The sequence below is a fragment of the Coturnix japonica genome, unplaced genomic scaffold (genome assembly GCF_054131305.1).
Source record: "Coturnix japonica strain WE unplaced genomic scaffold, WE-NBRP24 Scf040, whole genome shotgun sequence".
Lineage (NCBI taxonomy): Eukaryota > Metazoa > Chordata > Aves > Galliformes > Phasianidae > Coturnix > Coturnix japonica.
Genome location: NW_028188943.1, coordinates 2,770,852 through 2,790,833, shown reverse-complemented (window position 1 = coordinate 2,790,833; position 19,982 = coordinate 2,770,852). Strand labels below are relative to the sequence as shown.

The following is a 19,982-nucleotide window of genomic DNA, read 5'->3' as shown; positions in this document are numbered from 1 at the left end:
AGGGCCCAGGTGAGAGGGGAACCCAGCACAGTCGGGGCTGCTTTGGGGCCTGGGCCGGAAGGGGGCCCGGCACAGCCAGGGCCTATCCCCCTTTTTTGCACATATGAAATGCTCCCAGCTGTGCTGCACAGCAGAACATCTTTCAATGGAGATGAAAGCCTGTGAAATGAAAGAATCGTTTCTTATTTCTTTCACATTTGTGTTTGTTGACTGCAGTTCCAACCAGGTGGACTCGCAGTGTCTTGCAAGTGACACCTGGAAGCAGGTACAGACTGGAGACACAGCACCCTCAATGTCCAGGTGAGTAACAGCAGCCAAGGAGGCCTTTGGGCTCTGCAGGGTCCAAGTGTGGAGCATTACACACAGGAACAGCTGAGTATAAAGACAGTGGCAGAGCTGCAGAGCTTGCCATAGTAGGGAGGCACAGTGGCTCAGCTCATTTCCCACAGTAACACAGGAAATAAGAGCCATGAGGGAAATGCAGATGCCTTCTGTCCCCATCAGAGGGGAGGAATGAGCTGCACTTCCACAGAGACATTCCTCTCACAGCCACTCACACCTCAGGTGTGGAGGGACGAGCTGGGGCTGCTGGTGGCAGCTGTGGAACACTGCCATCTGTGGTGCTCCATCCTGCCCTGGAGGGGCATGTAGAGCTGAGGACCTTTGTCACTGCACAAATGACTGCAAGCAAGATGTAGCAGAGGGAACATAAAGCATTTAATAACTTATCATACAAAGCAATGAGTAATAGAAATGACAGTATTTCCAACCAAATATCCCCCATCCTAGCAGTCATGCCTGATCTCTACAGTCCCACCCAAACAATTTCCCAGCCCCCTCCAATTCATCCTCACTATCCCACCCCTGAATTTCCCTCCCCCAATTCCCACACAGTAATTGCCCACACTAATTACCAGCATGCAGGGCATGGGGAACACCTGTTCCTTGTGTGCAGGCACCTGGAAAAAAAAGAAGTGTCAGGGAACTGGAGGTCTGTAGCAGGTTGTGGAGGCTCTGTATAGAACATAACCCCAGACCACAACCCCATCAGCTGCTGGGGCAGCAGCATCCCTGTCATTGGGGGATGTTGCCAGTGGTGGACAGGGACACAGGGAGAAGCCACACCTTGGTGTAGCTCTGATCTGCTCATGTCCAGTCCAATCCTCTATAGCACTTTCCATCTTCTGTCCTTTGTTCTTAACCGTATCCTTCCTTCTTTTCTGCTCTTTTTCTTTCTTTTAGGTGTCTTACCTGTATCTGCTTTTCCCCTCTTCTGTTCTTTTACTGCTCTGGTCAGCATCCAGTGTCTGCACCACAACTCTAGGTTTTGGGATCGAGAAAGGTACACAGGGCATAGATTTGTACAAGAAAAGCTCTCTTGCTGTGCCCAACAGGTGACAAAAAGGGGCCCTCAGGACCACAAAGGCAGCTTGTTTCTCCAAAAAAAAAATAAACTTAATTCTTTTCTTTATAAGAAGCATTAGAATCTTACAGAGAAGATGAAAATCATCTTCACTATGCTTTTAGACTGCGCATAGACTAGACCAAGATGTGTGGTGTTGCTTTGATACCTTATGAGGAGCACCGGTATTAGTGGATGAAGCTAACATTGTCTCAGAAGCACAATAATGGAGTACTTTTGTTTATAGTTGGCCTGAATGCAGTACAGGAGTGTGTTGCAGTAGTACTTGTTCTGAAATTCTAGGCTATGACTAAGAAGTTTAGCAGGGTCCAAAGCACTTGTGAAAACAGTAAAATATTACTTCCTGTGTTAACAAATGAGTCTGTTACAATAGGATGATGAAAATAATGCTGCTTTAATGTGCTAATCATCAAACAGAGGATCTAGTCAGATTTCTAACTTCCAGCTCTTTAATTTTAGAGGTCTAGTTTGGAGCCTAGGGGACACATACAAGTTTGCCTGCGTATTAAACCCTTTACGGCACGGGAGAGAGCAAATGGGTCACAGGTAAGGCATTTATTTAATCATAAACAAAAAAACAACCCTTAAAGTATATATGTTTTCTTTCCTGTAAGATGACCTTTTAAAACTTTTTTCATGCCTGCATTACTTGTGCTTCCTTGTAATAGGGATGTGTTTCACTTGAGGACTCAACAAGCATTATACTGAAGTCCCCTAAGAGCTCATTGGGAAGAATGAGCGATAAAACTTTAGGACAGGCAACACAGAAGTTCACCTTTTCACAGGTAAATTAATTGTCTTTAAATGATTTTAAGTTATTTATGGGAAAAGTTGCTTGTCTTCTGTTACTTCATATAAAGCAAACAAGTTTTTCTTAACTGTCTTTAGAATTATCAACGTGTATCTGACTCCTTACAAGTACATAAATATTGCTTAAACAAAATAAAGAGATTAACCAGCTTCTTGGTAACATTCAGGTGTTTGGACCTGAAGCAACTCAAGAAGAATTCTTTGAAGGTACTGTGAAGCAACCAGTGAAAGAGTTCTTAGAAGGATGTAATTGCCTTGTTTTTACGTATGGCGTTACAAATGCTGGGAAAACTTACACATTCCAAGGTATGAGCAGAAATGCTTTTTCCTTGAATTAATTTCTTAAAGTGAGAACTACTTCTAGAAGAGAGAGATGTTATGACTTCTTACCTAGTTACTCAACAGGCCTTGTACGTTGCCTTCTTTTGAATACTAGTAGCCTTGAAAAGTCGTCTTCTTCCATAACAAATATTACTAAATTTACAAGTGTGTAAGACAGCATACACTACAGTAACTTTGGTTTTTGTTCCTACTATAAATGCGTGCATCTTAAATGCTGTTCTTTATTTGAAGGCAAAGTATGTCTGAGTTTGTTTGATTTATTGTAGGCAGAAATTAAACATTCTGAAACATTTGATCAAGGTATTTCAATCTTTTTCCAAATTTCTGATTTTAGTAATAACAGCAGCATAGAAGATTGTGTTCCCTGAGCTTTAGTAGTACAGAAATAGTACATCAATGTCCTTTCTGGCTGGGAGCAGTTGTTTTTTATGTTTAATATTGTCATAACAAATGAAACGATTGGGTTCACAGGAAACAAATTCCCCTTATTTCTGTTATTTAGTGTTCTGTTACTATGTATTTCCAATAGTTTTATATGCGTGGAGCTGAAGACTTTCCCAAAGTAATACCTTTTTAGGACTTAAATATTAAGAACCAACAGGGTAGTATGTTCAAAAATTATCTTTCTATGCATCTTCCCTACAGCACTATAGAAATTCTTCTGCGTATTGTCCTCTCTTGTGTTCATGACTGACTTTAAAACACTGAAGCTTGCTTGGTATTTAGTGACAGTGGAAAAACTAAGGCGTGAAGTAGGCAAGATGTGGAGGTAGTTGTGTGCTCCAAGAAAAGGCAGTGGGAAAGGAGCTGAGTTACTTTAACAGTTTTTATGAGACTTGTAGATATTTATAAATAGGGTTTGTGGGACGAACGGAATGTTGTAGCAGAGACATCACTCTGGTTGTTATTTCAGGGTTGTTTCAGAGCGGGAAGGGTGCCTGGTAAACAGTTGAAAATCTGCACGTCTGTTAAATGTGGGAGTTTGCTGTGGGTTATTTTTTCTTCTTAAGGCTAAGCTTATGCAGAATATTCTGGCTGTTTTAAAGTGATGCCCTGTAATGTCTAAGGAATGGGATGTGAGCTGTTGCTTAAAGCCAGTATTTTTCAGGGAACAGTCTAGTAACACTGCAAACATTGCTTCAGACTGTAACTGGCCTCTAAATTCTTTGTGTATACTTTGAGATTAGAATCAGTTATCTTTGTCTTCATTTATGTTTATATGTTGCTTACAATAGTAACCTGGCCCTTCTTTTGTGTATTGCTTACAGGGACAGAAGATGATGTTGGTATTTTGCCAAGGACGATGGATATGTTGTTTAAAACTGTTGGAGGAAGGCTATACACAAAAATGGATCTGAAACCTATTCGGTGGAGAGATTACGTAAAACTGACTAATGACAAAGTGAGAGAAGAAATTGCTCTTAAAAATTCGTTGCTTCATCTGACAAAAGAGGTAGGAAACTACTTTATAAAGAACTGATGAGTACATGCATCTTGTGATAGTTCAGTGTTATCCTTTCCATTCTGTAATGAAAGAGGGTTCTGTATTTACACACAGTTTTCTATTTGTCTTTCTGTTCCTGCTGAAAAAGAATGAAGCATCTTATTAGTGGTGTGCTACACCACACTGGGGTATTTTAGTTGTGGAGTATGTTAACTTGATCTTACTGATGAGGTGGTTAAGTTTGGACTTCACAGTGTGAAAGGCAGGTGGCAGTAAAATTCCTTCTGAATTATTTCAAGAGCACAGCTGAGTATGAAGTCTGGCTCCAATGATCTTTAAGTATTTCGGGGAAAAACAACACCTGTCTTCTACATGAACCAAAGATGTGTAAAACTGTTCTAGGTTTAGTGAGTATGTGGAAAGAAAATGCAGTGGACAGCTATATGCTGATCTCATCCTACTCCATTAGAGAGTTAAGATGTGATCGTGCGATATAGGTGCCTCCTCTAGTTTCAAGAACCGTGCTCCTAGGTAAAATACTTGACCTTATAAGCTAAGTAGGTACAAGCTTTGCTGACTATACAAGGCCAGATCTGGGTGAGTGTCATGTAGATGAAAACTTCTATGTTAGAAGTTTTACTTCTAAGCATACTGTATCTGGTAGGTGAGATTACTCCTTTTCAGTAGATGAGAATTTCTTTCTACTTTTGTGCTCTATAAAAAAGCAACACAACCTGAAGCCTGGGAACTGAGTATACATCTATGAACATCATGAGATCTACATGTTGGGAGCTATTCTGTATTTTCTATGACCAAACTACTTAAAAATATTATATTTACAAAATTTAGTCATAACTTCATTTGTGTAACACTTTGATAGCCTGAGTTAAGAAATAATAAGCTGCTTATCTACATTAAGTGATCAAGTATTCTACCTTAACTTCCTTTTCTGAGAGTTGACCTAATAAGCCATAGGATATGGAAGTCCTGAATTAAGAAAATCCCAATAAGAAAAATATTTCAGGAGTCCAAGATTCATGAAGGGTAAAATGCAGATTATAAATGGGCTATTGAAAATCATCTTATTAAATAACTCCTTTTCCTGTTGGGGATTCTCTCCCTATTTGTTCTTTTTCTTTCTGAATCAGGAAGCTGAAATGCATCAGATCTTATAGTAAAGGAATTGTCAGAAATGAGTAGTAAGGTGAAACCAGTCAAAATGTGTAGCCAGGATTTTTGTGTTGGCACCTTGGAGCTATACTGTATTGTTTTCTGGTAGAGCAATACAGCTGCTTTTAAAATAAATAAATAAATAAATAAATAAATAAAAGCAACCAGTGGTGTATTGGTGCTGTACATCAATAATAAATCCTAAAGTCTCTGTTTTCTTTCGTAGGTAGACCATCACAACAGCACTAATGACAAATCCCCAGCTGATTCTAAGGGTATGTTTTATATTAAACAGTAGCAATTAGAAAAGCTTCTGTAAGGTCAACGACTGGCTTTTTTGGCTAATGCTGATAATAAAAGGATTATTTAGCTTTTATTTGTAACAGAATGGAATAATGGGCAGGACATCTGGGCAGAAAACAGAAGGAATAAAATGGCTAGGAGACTACTGGGACATCTATCATAACCTGGTTTTATGAGGTGAAAGTAAAACAAAGAAAAAGAGTATGATTTCTGATAAGATCCCTAGTGGTTTTCCGACAGGCCTTTAGGGCACTTAAGAACTCACTAAATACTTTTTTTTCCCTAAAAAGTCAGAACGAAGTGTCCTTACTAGTTCAGTTCTCTATATTGTAAAGACTGAAGAGTTCTGAATATTTCTAACCCAACTATAGATGTTAGATTGGGTTTTGGAAGTGAAAAAGCAAGCTTTATAGCAGGCGTGTCTTTGCAAATGTGTAGGGCACGCGTCTTGACTTCCAGATGCTTGGTGTTTGTATGAGAGGTGGGGATTCTCTGTGTTTATGTTCTGGGAAAAGTTTTAAGCTGTAAGCTTAACTATTACTTATTTTTAAATGCAGCTAGTTTTACTGTCTCTACATTGACTTGTAATATTTTCTACTTTGCAGGTGCAGAAAATCTCTCAGAAGGATCAGACCAACTTAGCAGATTATCTATAGATGATTTTGTGAAGTTCTCTGGGTTTCATTTTTTGAGATTTACAATGAATGTTTTTATGATTTACTGGCTCCTTTATCAAATGACAGAAAAAAAAGGACACTTTGCCTTGCTCAAGACATCAAGGGATATTCTTACGTAAAAGGTAACTAGAATACTTTGCAAACTGCCAAGCTTGTCATGGAATAGTGTAACATGTTTCTTCTGAGATAGAAAACTCTTAAATGTGTTCAGTGTAGCTCTAGAAGTGTCTGCTTGAATGCGAAGGCAACAAGCTACATGTATGTATCTGCATCTTCAACAGTATTCTCCTTATTCCTGTACTTTGCCCATAAAGCCTGTGTGAACTCCACTGCCTTCATCATCCTTGAAAATGAGAGCCATACAGTCGTTATAATGCAGACAAAATCCAGATAACCCATCCCCAATAAAAACTACAAGCTAAAACAAAAAACTTCTCAGATTGACTTCTGCACCAATGAATACAAACTTTCGGCTTCTGTAGTTTAAGAACTTAGCTTTTGTACTTTCAGTACTAAGGCTGCTTGCTTAATTTGGATGGAACATACTTTAGTATACTGGTAGGATAAACTGTTGTGCTATACAATACCTTGCCCTTTTCTGTGGGAGGAAGAATCTTAGTCTTATCTGCCATCAGCTTGTCGTATGTTTGAGGCAGAGTTAATGAAGTATTTTATTGTCTTAACTAAATGTTCTTAGTTTGTATACCTTATTTCTTGTTCACTTTCTCTTTTGCTAATGAAGCTTGCAAAAATCACTTTTCCTTCTTTTGAAAGGTTTGCAGTGGGTTCAGATTTCTGATTCTAAAGAAGCTTTCAGACTTTTTAAACTGGGACAAAAACACCAGAGTTTTGCAAGCACAAAGCTAAATACTTGCTCCAGCTGAAGGTGGGAAACTTTCACTAACATTGGGTGTAACATAGTGTGGGGAAGAGGGATGAATGAAAATATTGTTTATGGCTTTTTTTCGGGGAAGAGGCTTTAAAAAGGCTTGATGTCTAGTGTTCCATGTGATATTTTGTGACAGTTTGTGATTCTAGTGCTTTGAACTAGAAGGATTAGTCCTTCAAGCAGATAAGTGCATACAAAAGCGAAGTGTTTTATCAAAAACTCTCAACAAAACAACTAAGCCTTCTTCCATGTAAGTAATGGTGGTTCATGAGGGGGAAGAAAAGCAAAATAAACCAAGACGGAATGTCTCTTTAAAAGGTTTAATGCATCTAGTAGAATTATTGTTAATTGAATCTGGAATAAATCCAGCAGTGTTTTGAACAGATGTTACAGATTTTAGAAAATGTGTGTATTTCTGGCTATTGACCTTGCTTCATTTCTCCTTTTAGCCACAGTATATTTACAATTAAGGTACTAAGAATTGAAGACCTTGAAATGCCACGAGTGACACGAGTCAATGAGTAAGTTCAGAGCAGAGTTCCCTTCTTCTTTTAGGATGAAATTGTCAGTTACTTTCAGTATTGATGTATTGATATTGGGCTACGGACACTAGGTTCCCTGATACAGCCCCCTGTATGAGTGGTGGTTCCCCATTTCCTGTCATTATGCAGTACTAAACCATCAAGTTGTAATGCTGTTCTATATCTTGTGCCCACTGTTCCACACAGTGTTCCTTTATCCTTCTCACTCAACTTCTGAACTAATGTAAATCCTCAGAAGGAAGAATATGGCAGAAAAATGGAAGCTGTGTTGGAAAAGAGTTTGGCAGGAAGTAGTGTGCAACTTCACTAGGAAAGCAACATTAAAAAGCATGAAAGGGTTCAAGAAATTGTTCCTCTAGGAGGAGTGGTTGTGTTGGAAATGATAAATAATCAATGTACATTCAAAGGCAAGAAAACTTAATTTTCCTTATCTGCCTTCAGATTATCACTGTGTGATCTTGCTGGTTCAGAAAGGAATACCAAGACGTGCAATGAAGGTGACAGACTGAAAGAGAGTGGAAATATCAATGCATCTCTCCTAACTCTAAGCAAGTGTATTAGTGCACTCAAGATCAGTCAGCAGTCAAAGTAAGTCCTTGTACAAACTGTAAACTAGTTGTAGATTTCAGATATCATGTACAATGTTTAAACTATTGTTTAAAGTGCAGTGTACGAAACTATGTTATGAGTGAAAACTATCTGTAGGCTTCTGCAGATGTGTGAAGACTTAATGATCTAAGAAAGTGATCTATAAACTTGCCTTCTTTTTGTTGTTGTTTTTTGTTTGTTTGTTTGTTTTTTCAAATAAAACCATTCCAGTTCTAAATTTCTGAATGTGTTATCATAGACTTAAGCAAATTAGCGTTGTGGTTTTTTTGTTTTTTTTTTTCTGGCCTTGCCTTCTCAAACAAGTCCTGGGGCAGATTATAAAATTTGTTTTCACTATTTTCACTTTAAATGTGTGAAATGTTAGACCTTTTCCTCCTTTGTTAGTTAGTTGCATTTATCATTTAGTTCTGCTGTAACAGTTTTCCTCAGGGATATTGCTGTGCTTTGTCCTAGCCAAGAGACATGGTCAGAATATATATATTATATATATATAATTTGGAAAAGAAAAATTATATATAGATATATATAATTACATATATACATATAGATATATATAATTACATATATACATATATATATATATTTTTTCCAAACCTTGATGCAACTTCATCATTCTTTCTGATCTAGCTAACCAAATTCAGAGAGAAGAAAGCCTGCTTGCTACTTCTGTCTGAGGTTGTGCTCTAAATGAGTGCAGACAGAGCTTTCTGTATTTTAAACAATGTAGTATTTATTTACAGTCACAGCTGGATATAATTGCAGAATTCTCTGCTGATTCTCATTTGAAGGTGTCTTTCTGTCCCAAAGATTAGGTGAGCTCTGTGTTCATGAAATGCCACACTGTGCCTGGTAGCCTATTCAAATTCTGTTATGCTTAAAAGTAGATGAAAATAGGCCTTGCTACTGGATTAGTCTCTTATCTGTCTGTCCTTTCTAGGGAAGAAGGATTCCTTAAAATTAGCTGCTGCTTAAAGTGCTTTGATTTATTCAGAACTGTTTTATTTGTTGGTCCTGATCACTTGAAATTTTAACAATATGGGGGAAATGTAGTGATGACTTTGATAGTAATTTTCTTTAAAATAAGAACTCATTTACCACTCCTGCACTAAAGCTACTTATGGGTCACGTGTGTTGTGACAGGAGCGTAGCTATGTGAAGCTTTTAGCTCTGTTGGCAGAATTCAGTAGCTGTAAAGAGTCCAGCAGGTAACCTCACTAGAGAACAGTGTGTTTAGTCACGCTTTAGGAGTTCTCTCCTAATTTTCTGTACATCACCAGCTGTTTGATTCAGTGACTTAACCTTGGTTTAGGAAACACCAGAGATGTTGTGATAAGTATATGCTTCTTTATTTCCAAAGTATTTACTATTGTCCTTTCCTAGAGACAATATCCTGAGAGAGTGGTTATCTCTGATTTTGTTGGGTACTGTTTTCTTAGAAGTAGATAGGTCAGTTTGCCAGATGTGGTAAGGGAAAGAGAAAGGTAAGAGAGAATTTAAGCTAACGTGAGGCTGTATGACCTATCTTAGGCTGGATGTTGAATGTACTTTTTGTTTTAAATGTTCTCGTGGGTTGTCTAAGAAGATAATGGCTGCATAGTAGCTGGAACAATCATACAACCTGTCTGCAAACTAGCAAAAAGATTAAATTCAAAACAACCCACAACTCAAAATGATTTAAAGAGTAGTGCAGTTATTAATGTGTTGTCTTCCACTTGGATAGCTCTCACATTGAAATGAAGCTGTTAACTTCTGCTAATGGGATTTGCTGTGGTTTTTGTCTTCAAAGGGTGCAGCAGCACATACCGTTTCGTGAAAGTAAGTTAACACACTTTCTTCAGGGATTCTTCAGTGGAAAAGGGAAGATACACATGTTAGCAAACATCAGCCAGTGTGCTTCAACCTATGAAGAAACACTCAATGTGCTAAGATTCTCAGCTATTGCACAAAAAGTGAGTATGTTGTAGTCTATTTTGTTGATCAGTACTTATGATTTGCATTTAAAGAAAAAATTCTGTTCTTCTAAGAATATGAATCTATTTGTGTAGTATCTGTAGTGAATCTGGGTGTTTGTCTCCATACAGCAGTCAGGTTTTTTAATTTAGTGTTTTAGTTGAGCTTAATTTTCCTACAGAGTTTTCTAAAAATCTCTACTGGGGTCTTTGTGTTTCTTTGGGGCGTGAGGGCAGAAGCATCTTCTGAGAATCTCATTCCTAAAAAGTATTCAACCTAACAAGAAGCAACTTGTTACATCTGGAGGAGATTTTATGCTATTTACTTAATTTTTCTCTCTTCTCAAAATATGATCCCATGTAGGAAAGCAAATCCAGCTACCCCATATGTTGCTGCTGTTGTAATTTTGAATATTGTCCAGTTCAAGTGTTGACAAAAGAAGTGGAGCAGTAAAGAGTTTGAAAAGCTGTGTTATGGCCATCAGATGCTTCAGTGGGAAAGTGGGGGTTAAGCGGAATGGGTAGGAGTGAGTGCTATGATATAACACTGAAGAAGTTAAGCTGTCAGATCAGTGCTACAGTCTTGATGGAAAACTTTGAAGTGCTGAGAGTTTGTGTTTGAAGCACAATTGATGGATGTGTGCCCTTGGATTGTGGCCTTATCTGAAAGAGGTTAAGTGTGAAAGTAGAGGGAGCAGCCTATGAGGGTGATGTGGCGCTGCAAGACAAAGAACTGAAAAGATGATGATCAGTTGCACTGAATGCAACTGGAAACTCGAAACATAAAAAAAGCAGAAATCTATGGCTGCATGAAGTGGCAGTTCTTGTACATTGTTTGCCTAGTGAAACTCTTGAGGTTAAAAGCAGGATTGGAGTCTGCAATAACTCTTTTGTAATTTCTTGAAAACTGGTTTAAGTAGTGACCAAACATCAAATACTATAAAATATATTAGCTGTTACTAGAATGCCACTTATCTTCCCCCCATATGAATCACTGTCATGTTGTATGTGAATTTGTGAGGTGGGTTTTGAAGCTGAAATTAAAAACTTCTTGTATGGCTGTCTTCATAGTGGCTATCCAGACTATCTGTAGAAATAACAGCTATTATGTAGTCAGCTATTCACCAGTGTTGATCCTGAGGGCATTCTTGATTCTGTGCATTATGATGTCATGGATATTAAAGAGCAAGCTGAGGCAGCACATAGTTCCATTGTATCCCTGGAGGACCCGAAGGAAGATATTGGCTGGTTTGAAAAGCAGCTGGAGAAAACTAACTTTGAACTGATGGAGACCAAAGAAGAGCTAACAGAGAAAAACACCAAACTACTTAAAACTGAAGAAGAGCTGATGCAGAAGAACAAAGGTGAGTTATGCGATGTGAAAGGTAGAAGACAGAAATAGTTCATTAATCTAAAATAGAAATAACCAGTTTGAGTAGGAATTAGAGGAGATGTTCTACCTTTGGAACCATAGCCTGTAGATAAATGATAGTTTGTTCCTTGTGTATATTCAGGTTCAGCAATTCCACGGTTTTTGGTTATTTCTTTTTTTTTTTTCCCCTCTCCTTTAAACTGCAACTAGCAGCTTTACGCTTTCGTAAGTATGGGGTTAAATGTCTATATCTTGATTTTTACTTTTATATTGTAATCTCTACTCTTCTTTATGTCTTGTTGATGCAATGTTTTCATTCCAAGAAATATAGAAAACTTTTGAATCACTCCCAATAAGTGAAGACCACATGCAAATTAATTAATCTGTTCAAAAGCTACCTAAACGTTAGAATATCTGGAAAAATTGATTACTTAATAAACTATCTATTGGCTACTTATGTAATACAACCTTTTCTGTGTGTTACAGACTTTGAAATGCAGATGATTAAATTGGATGAGTCTGTTGAGCAACTTAAAGAAGCAACTGAGGTAACTTTATGAAGATGTTGTGTAAAATTGTTTTAATTAATTAATTAATTAATACCAACTTGTGGTAGCTTAAAATGCTATTCCAGTAGGCTCAATTAATAGATTTCTTACTGAGCTTAGCTTAACTGAATTTGCCTTTAATGCATTGTGTAATTCAGCTACTTAACACTACATTAGAAACTGATGACTGAATTTTTTTTATTTTTTATTTCCAATCTCAATCAAGGTGCAGAAAGATGACATTACAGAGCTACAAGACTTAAAATCTCATTTAGAAGAAAAAGTAAAAGATTATGTGAGTTTTACACATCTCCGTATCCTTATACAAAAAAAGGAAAACACTAATTCTATGCTTGTAATCAACACATTTTTGGAAAACTGATTTTCTGTATGTAGGTGGTACTCGCTTGAAATTGTAAACAATTCAAATTTATCTGAAGGTAGTTGTTGTTAACACAAACAACAAAAATATCAGCGTGTTCCACTAACTCCTGCCTCACACTCCTACATCAGAGGAAGAGCAACAGTAAAAGTATGTTGAGTAGAGTCTGAAGTACGAGTATGAATGGTCAGGATATCTCCACGTTCTATGCAGTCCATAAAACTTTATCCTGACTAATGTACTGCGAGCTACTGAATATGTGAAGACTAGCTTGATTAAGTACGTGTGCATACCACTTCTGGTGGGTTTTGTTCATTTTTTGATGTTTGGTAGCCTGAAGTAGCTCTGAAAACATTTATAGTTAATTCTGTCACTCAGATCTCTAACCTTGTAAGCTTAGCAACTTGACCTTTCTTAATCTTTGACTGTCTGCATCACTGCAACTTAGTATTTCCATGGTATTAAAGCTGACTGTGATGAGTAGTCATGTCCTCACCTATTACTTCTTCCAAGAACAAGGCTCCAACTCTATCTGTGAGATTGTGTGGCCTGAACACTTCTGAGGCTTTTCTTTTCATAAGCTACTAAAGATGAATAATCAGTCCTTGGCAGTGCCAGCATGGCTTAACAATCATCATCTTGTAAGTAAGGAAGCTTCACTTGTGGTCAAGGACACAATCTAAAATATGCCTGACAGAGCTGACTAAGCTTTAAGGTTGGATTATAATCTGTCACGATGAAAGTGATTTTAGCAGCTTAGCAGAAGTGTGATGTGATGAACTTGTATGAGAGCTGACCATTTGCTCTTTGACCATGTTTGTAATTTTGTTGACTTCTTGGAAACAGGAAATTCTTTGATAAACTGGTAAACTCTTGATTGTGTGCAAGTCTTTTACTTTGTAACCTGCTCGGCTCTTGCTTTCCCTTGTATACTCTACCGAGTATTGCACTTGTCATTATCTGAAGGTGTACTTGTTCTGTCTGCTATTGAGATTTGTAACTGATGTCTATAGAGTCACCGGGTAAATATTTTAGCTGTATGGTTTTGTGTAAATATTTGCCTACAGAAGATTACTGAGACTTAAGTGCTCCTTTTGTTAAGCTTCAATGTAACTGATCTTATATCAATACAGGAAAAGACTACCTACCATTTAACTACCATTAAGTCAGAACCGGCAGAAGAGAACACTAATAAAGGAACTGAAAGCAGCCAATTTTCAGTGCTTTCAGTTAAAGCACTGAAACAAGAGAAAACTGAGTTGGAAGTGGGAAGAAAGCGCAGTACTGATGATGATAAGCCTACTGTGGAAGAGCCACCTCCAAAGAAAGGTACAGTTTCTTCCATCGTTGAACAGGGTGTCTTCCAAAACAATAAATTGCTTCCTATTCCGGATAGGAAGCAAAAGGCTGTGAAGCGCGTTACCTTATGGTATAAGGAGAAAAGCCACTGTGTTAAACTGTAAATAGAAGTAACTGTTATGTAAATATCCCTTTTTCAGAAGGTCCTATGCTGTTCATTTTTGAATGCTTAAGAATAAAAGTTTTTTGCACTATTTTTTTCCTTTTTGCTGCTTTTTCCTCATCTGTTGATGCACTTGCAGATTTGGTAATAGTTTTAAAGCAGTTTCTTTAGGATTGTTTCAACTGCTATTGCTGATCTTCTGAGTAGCATCAGCTGCTCAAGTGCTTTTTTTTGTTTGTTTGTTTTGTTTTTCCTGAAGCAACTATCAAAATTGTTGACGACCTGCTAATTGCTCGCTCATGGGCAATATTTGAGCAAAATGGTTTGGATAAGCTCTGATGCATTTAACTTCACTTCTGGGCACAGCTGAGTATCAGTGTTCCTAGAATTACGGAAGGCATATACAATGTAGAAGGGAAAATCTAAAACTTAGCTGTAGTCCCTTCCTTTCTTGTATTCCTCTTGCAAAATATGTGCAAGGGAGAAAGTCAAGGCCTTCTTTGGATGAGATGCTGTTCTTGGATGATTTGTCCCTGCTGCCTTTATTTGGCATAAATATTGAATCCTAATGTGACCACTGAATGGCATCACATATAAGCATCTTACCAGAGACTGAGGGAGGGATGTGGACTCCTCCATACTCCAAATAGTAGTGGGTTTGTTCTAATCATATGACCAAAGCTCTCATTTAAAAATTAATGACAGCAATGCTCCACATAGGAATTAAAATGGGTAGCTGATAGTCACAATGTCAGCATGAAGTTTTCGGTTAAGAAGTACTGAGTATTCAATCATGTTAAAATTTTCTTCTATTTGTGAGTATTAATAGCGTCCAATTTCAAAAAACTCTTAATATATATTCTTTAGCTATGTTAAATATACACAGTAGAACAATGAGCACAGGTATGTTGTGCTGGTTCTTTTGTAGAATTAGTTATATAAGTAGCACGAGCAAAAGTGTTTTAGGAGATGCTAGGTTATCTCAGCTTCAAGTTCAGGGTATTTACACCATTCTCTGAGCTTTTAGGTCTTGTTTCCTATGCTCTGTAATAATTCTTTTTCCCTACTTCCTCTGTAAGGAGCTTCTAGACTGAACATTACACATCTTCTCCCTAGTCTTATTTATCTTGCTTTAGTGCTTGCTTGTTGTTTTCAGCATAAAGTGTTTAGATTACTTATAAATCATATTCCCCTCACTAGTGTTGCTGGGAGCAGCAGTCAAAACCCAAAACCTCGTTTGGGGTGGAATACGCCACTGCTGTTTCTTCAGTATGACTTTTAAATCAGTTGAGGGCTGTATATAAAACTCCTTAGATGAGTTAAGAGGCTGTTTCCATGCAGTACATGTGAATCTGTATGTAATGCAGGCTGCACGTGGGCACTATAAAATTCTGCATTTCTGTAGTTGTAGTAATAAAAGGACTGTACAAGAATCACCATGGAATATATTGTTGTGGTGACCCAATCCCTAGTAAGTCTTGACTTATATTTATTTTTTTTAATACTTAAAGTATGCATATTATGGAATGGACATAACTGGATTCTAAAGCAGTGATGAAATACAGCAGAAGTTGCTTTTGATAGAAAGAAAATGCATGTGATTTTAGCTAATTGCTCACCAGTTAAAGAAAAAAACAGCCCCAAGCTAATGGAATATTTATGGAAACTTGAATCTGCAAATTTGTACAACTTTATGAGTGAACTTTATATGCAAAAGAGTAAGTGTGGACAGAAGTAGGAATCCTCATATTTTGTTTAGAGATCAACTGAATAAGAGAGACAGATATCAACACTTAAGTGATCAACTTGTCCAGGGTTTTATCTTTCTTTTGAAAGTAAGAGGACTGTGAGTTGGAATGAAATTTCTTAGAGAACTGTTTATCTACCATTTAGATGTAGATGGAGTGATTCCTGGCTGCCTTATAGGGATTGCTGAAGCACGGAAGATAGAAAGAATATAGCTGTGAATTATCTATCTCGTTCCCATGTTTCTTAAATCTAATTAGATTTTCTACTGGTGTGGAGTGGAAGGTTTGAGTAGTGCCATGGTAAAAGTGTTCTTCCAGACTGAAAACCTTTTGCTCTTAATTCTGTATAGAAATCTGAGGCACCTGATTACGTGTTCAGAGGACTTTAATTCCTTCACTAGTATCAAATACTATGTGATGTGAGGGCATGGCTTGCATATTACGACAGTGTTTCACTTAGAAGTTGCTACTTGGTGTTGTGAACTGCTGTGTAATAATGATTTTAATCAATCTGAGCTACATTCCTTTTCCCTTTTTTTTGTTTGTTTGTTTGTTTGTTTTACAGTAGTTGTAAATGAGAGAAAGAAAAAGAACACTGTAGAGCAAAAGAAAATTGAACACATGAAGCAAAAGTGCTCCACGTACCGAAAGGAAGTACTAGCACTGAGGGAAAGAACTGAAATCTTGGAACATCATTTAGCTGTGCTTGAAGAACAATGCAGAAGAGAAAAAAATAAAAAAGAAGATTTCAGTAAGCAGGTAACAAGCCTGCGTATTGAGCTTTCTTTTTCTGAAGAAACAGCTGATGCCCTCCGTGAACAAATTCTGCAGGGTCAAGCTGACTATCGGGAAATTGCTTCTGAACTGGATGAACAGAAATCTATAAATATGACACTTGAAAACAAAAATGCCCAACTAACTAACAACATAGAAGTTGCCAAAGAATATATAATTGATAAAGTGTCACAAGTAAAAGAAATGCGGACCAAATTAGATGAATTATACAAATGTCACTTAGAGTTTCACGCTATCAGTACTGACTTTGTCAGTGTAAAGGATTCCTCAGACTCTGAAAAAGATGAGACAGGGACATCTCAAATTAGTTCTGCATGCACTCAGTCACAGACTTCTTCCATCTCAGATCTTGTGCAGGACCTCTCCTTTAACTATAGTCTTGAAAGGATTTGGGAAGTATGCAGAAGTATTGTTGATGTTTCCTCACAAAAAAGTCAGCACATCAAAGCACTGCTTCAAGACAATGAAAACCTAAAGGCGGGACTGAATAATGCTGAAAATCATAATCGTCATTCAGAGAGTTAGGACGCTCCTTCCTGCTAAACAGAGAAACAGAGAGAGAGGGAAAGCCAATCTGTTAGCTGTTTACGAGCTTCATACACAAAAGAAAGAGCACACTAGCTCATGCAAAATGTTAGTCATTAGAAACTGAACAGCACTCCTTGCCCCAGCTTAGCAGTTGTGTGGATTCCCAAACCCACAGCTCCATGGTGCTGTTTGTTCAGACCCAGAGTGTCTACAGGTAGAGCCAACCATCTGCCTAGAAAGTCAAAGGGGGTCAAGTGACCAGGACAGGCACAACTGACATCAGCACCCCCATGCAGTGTTTGAAGGAAAAGCAAAAGTGCAAAGAAACCGAGCAAATTCAAACCAATGTGTCCTTTGAGAAATGGGTGCACCGTGGGAAAACGCCACAGCAGACAATCCCACAACAAAATGGGCATCATTGAACGAAGAAAGAGGCTGAAGTGAGTCACCTACACGCCACTTCTGCACATTCCACCCCAAACCTGGTTTGCACCAACAGCAGAAATCAGTGGGTTTTGGATCACTTCTAATACTAAGCAAGAGAAGTAATACTTGCATTCTGTGATTCCTCCTCCATATCCAACTACAGTCTTCTCAAAATTCAGAATTTATACAAACTTATAAATAAATGCATCACTCATAAAGCCAGATGTCTGTATTACTTTTTCTTTATCACTCTCCTTTCTGGCAAGTGCAGGTGACCAGCAAGCTGTGGATTTGATTCTCAATATGGAAGCTGGCACAGATTTGGGGACCAAGTTCCAGTGGGAGAAAATGTAGAGCAAGCAGTGGAGGTGGAAACTCAAAAAAGAAAGTAGCTTGTCAGCATGAACACTCCAGAAACAGGGCAGCAGTCAACACCTCCTTGCAAGACACCGATCTGCTTCCCTGCTCCATCAGGCTCCATGCCAGCCCAGTACAGCACTGCTCCTGGACACAGCAATCATTTCACCAAGACTCAGCTCAGCTACCACCATCACACAGTGGGACCAGCAGCCTCCAGCAGTCCCTTCAACCCAACCTGTTCTGTGATCCTGTGATCTGTGACCATGGGTGAAAAACAACTGCAGCTGCATCTGAGGCTGCCCCAGGACTGACTCAAACACACTGACATGGCAGGGGCAGAAAAGAGTTCATTTACAAAGTGAAAGCAAAATGTCTAACGGAAGAGACCAATGCTCAGCCTTTCCATTCTGAGCACTGTCCAGCTGACACGGCACACTGCACCGCTGTGCCAGCATGGCTCCTGCTTGGAATGGCTGCTTTCTGTGCCCCATCAAGGAAAAACTGCAGGAAAGATAACTTCAGTTTCACAGTCCTGACGTTGGTGTTACCAGTCCCCAGAGTAGTTCAGAATATCCTCAGGGTTGCTATAAATTTTCAGTGCTGACTACAGCCCTTTGGAGTGACTTTCATACACCCACGTCCTTCTGGTCCAGGGGGACTCTGAGCACTTGGTTAGTTCCACCTCATGTTGTGAGGAAAACAGCAAAAGCCTCTATAAGGGCTTGCAGTAGCCAAAACCTGGATCAGAATGCTCCTCCTGTAAGACCTTAAAGCTTAGAAAATGTAACAGAACTACTAGGTTTGCCATCATTGCAAGGTGGCAACAGCCCTCTTTGTAGGCTGAGGGTGCAGAACTCACTGCCTCAGCCAAAGTCAGATGTGCATTCTGACAGTTACTGGTGACATGCATTTCCTGCCCTGCTTAGAAAAGAGGTGTATTTTGTGCTCATATAGGAAGTGCTCAAGAAACGTGTAGATGCGGTAGGCAGGGCATGGTTTAGAAGGGAAATATTGGTGGTAGGTGGACACTTGGATCATTGGGGATCTTTTCCAACCTTGGTGATTTGATGATTCTAATTTAAAGGAGAAAAGACAACTTTTTAAAGTAATCTGGAAGGTGAAGTGCAAATGTCCAATCACACAGGGATGATCCCAGTTTGGAATCCAGCCTCTGCCCCTTCTGCTTTGGGTGCATGAGCTCCTTCCTGATGTAGCAGCTTGCTGGCTCCCTCTGCACCAGCCAAGGGAAGTGTGCCATGTGAGTGAATCTAATGCAGATGTCAGTACACAAAGAGGGCAAATAGGCCAGCACAGAACCTTTCAGCATCACACCACGACCACCCAACAGCAACCTCCAGAACTATGATTAACAAATAGCAGTAGGATTTACCTTTTCCTCCATGACTGGCGATGACTGCAGCGACAAACGTAACAGCCAAAACAGAGCAGCAATTGCACAAAAAGCAAGACAAAAAAAAAAACAACAAAAAAACACAACAACAACTATTAGAGAATGAAGGTCATGCAAACATGCAGCCCTATCAGAGACAGCGAATGCATGCACTTTTATTCATACTACTTGGAGGTGTGCACTGTACCCATTCCCCTCCTCAGATGGCAGCAGACACACACACCCCTCAGCAGTTCTTGCACCATCTTCTCTCAAGTGACAAGGAAGCACCCTTGGTGCATTTACAGCCTTATGCAAATATGTATTTACACAGTCTACCATATAAAACACACCCAAGCACATCCACAGGTGAAGGTAACCAAATGCACTCACAAACATGTATGAAGACATTGAGAGATTACACCCATATCCCCCCCAAAACACATCAGTGTACCAACTCACAAGTGCTGGTGTTCACCCACACGCAGCTGTGCAGACACAGGACCACACAACCCTCCAAGGCACAAACATACACAAATACAGCACACATGAACAGCCCAAAGCTTGAAATGAAGGAAAACGACCCACTTCCCAGCTGCTGTTCCTACAGATTCAGATGGAGGCCTGGCAAGGGCTGTGACAGACACAGCGAGCTGCTCTTTCTTCCCATTCTTCCAGGAACTAGCAACACGTTACATGGAATAGCATCCCTCCAACACAGAGACAATCCTCAGTGCAAGGTTTGTCCTTCATACCAGAGAACGGGGTGTGGGGGGGCAACCAGCCTAACACACTCCAACCATTACAGCTGTG

At 38.9% G+C, this 19,982-nt stretch overlaps 1 protein-coding gene and 1 pseudogene across 1 annotated transcript; both read left to right on the top strand.

Annotated features, from left to right (window-relative positions):
• Positions 1-252: 252 nt before the first annotated feature.
• LOC146752993 (kinesin-like protein KIF20B) lies at positions 253-10,883 on the top strand (annotated as a pseudogene).
• A 78-nt stretch (positions 10,884-10,961) lies between these two features.
• LOC146752992 (kinesin-like protein KIF20B) lies at positions 10,962-17,069 on the top strand. The gene is made up of 4 exons (XM_085531158.1): positions 10,962-11,522; positions 12,017-12,078; positions 13,594-13,789; positions 16,236-17,069. Exons 1-4 carry the CDS (start codon positions 11,330-11,332, stop codon positions 16,988-16,990), a joined length of 1,206 nt encoding a protein of 401 aa, XP_085387284.1. The 5' UTR covers positions 10,962-11,329; the 3' UTR covers positions 16,991-17,069.
• Positions 17,070-19,982: the final 2,913 nt, after the last annotated feature.

Coding starts and splice junctions, on each gene's coding strand:
- LOC146752992 (XM_085531158.1), top strand. CDS start 11,330: ATGGATATTAAAGAGCAAGCTGAGGCAGCACATAGTTCCATTGTATCC. Junction 11,523..12,016: donor GCTGATGCAGAAGAACAAAG/GTGAGTTATGCG, acceptor TGTGTGTTACAG/ACTTTGAAATGCAGATGATT. Junction 12,079..13,593: donor AACTTAAAGAAGCAACTGAG/GTAACTTTATGA, acceptor ATATCAATACAG/GAAAAGACTACCTACCATTT.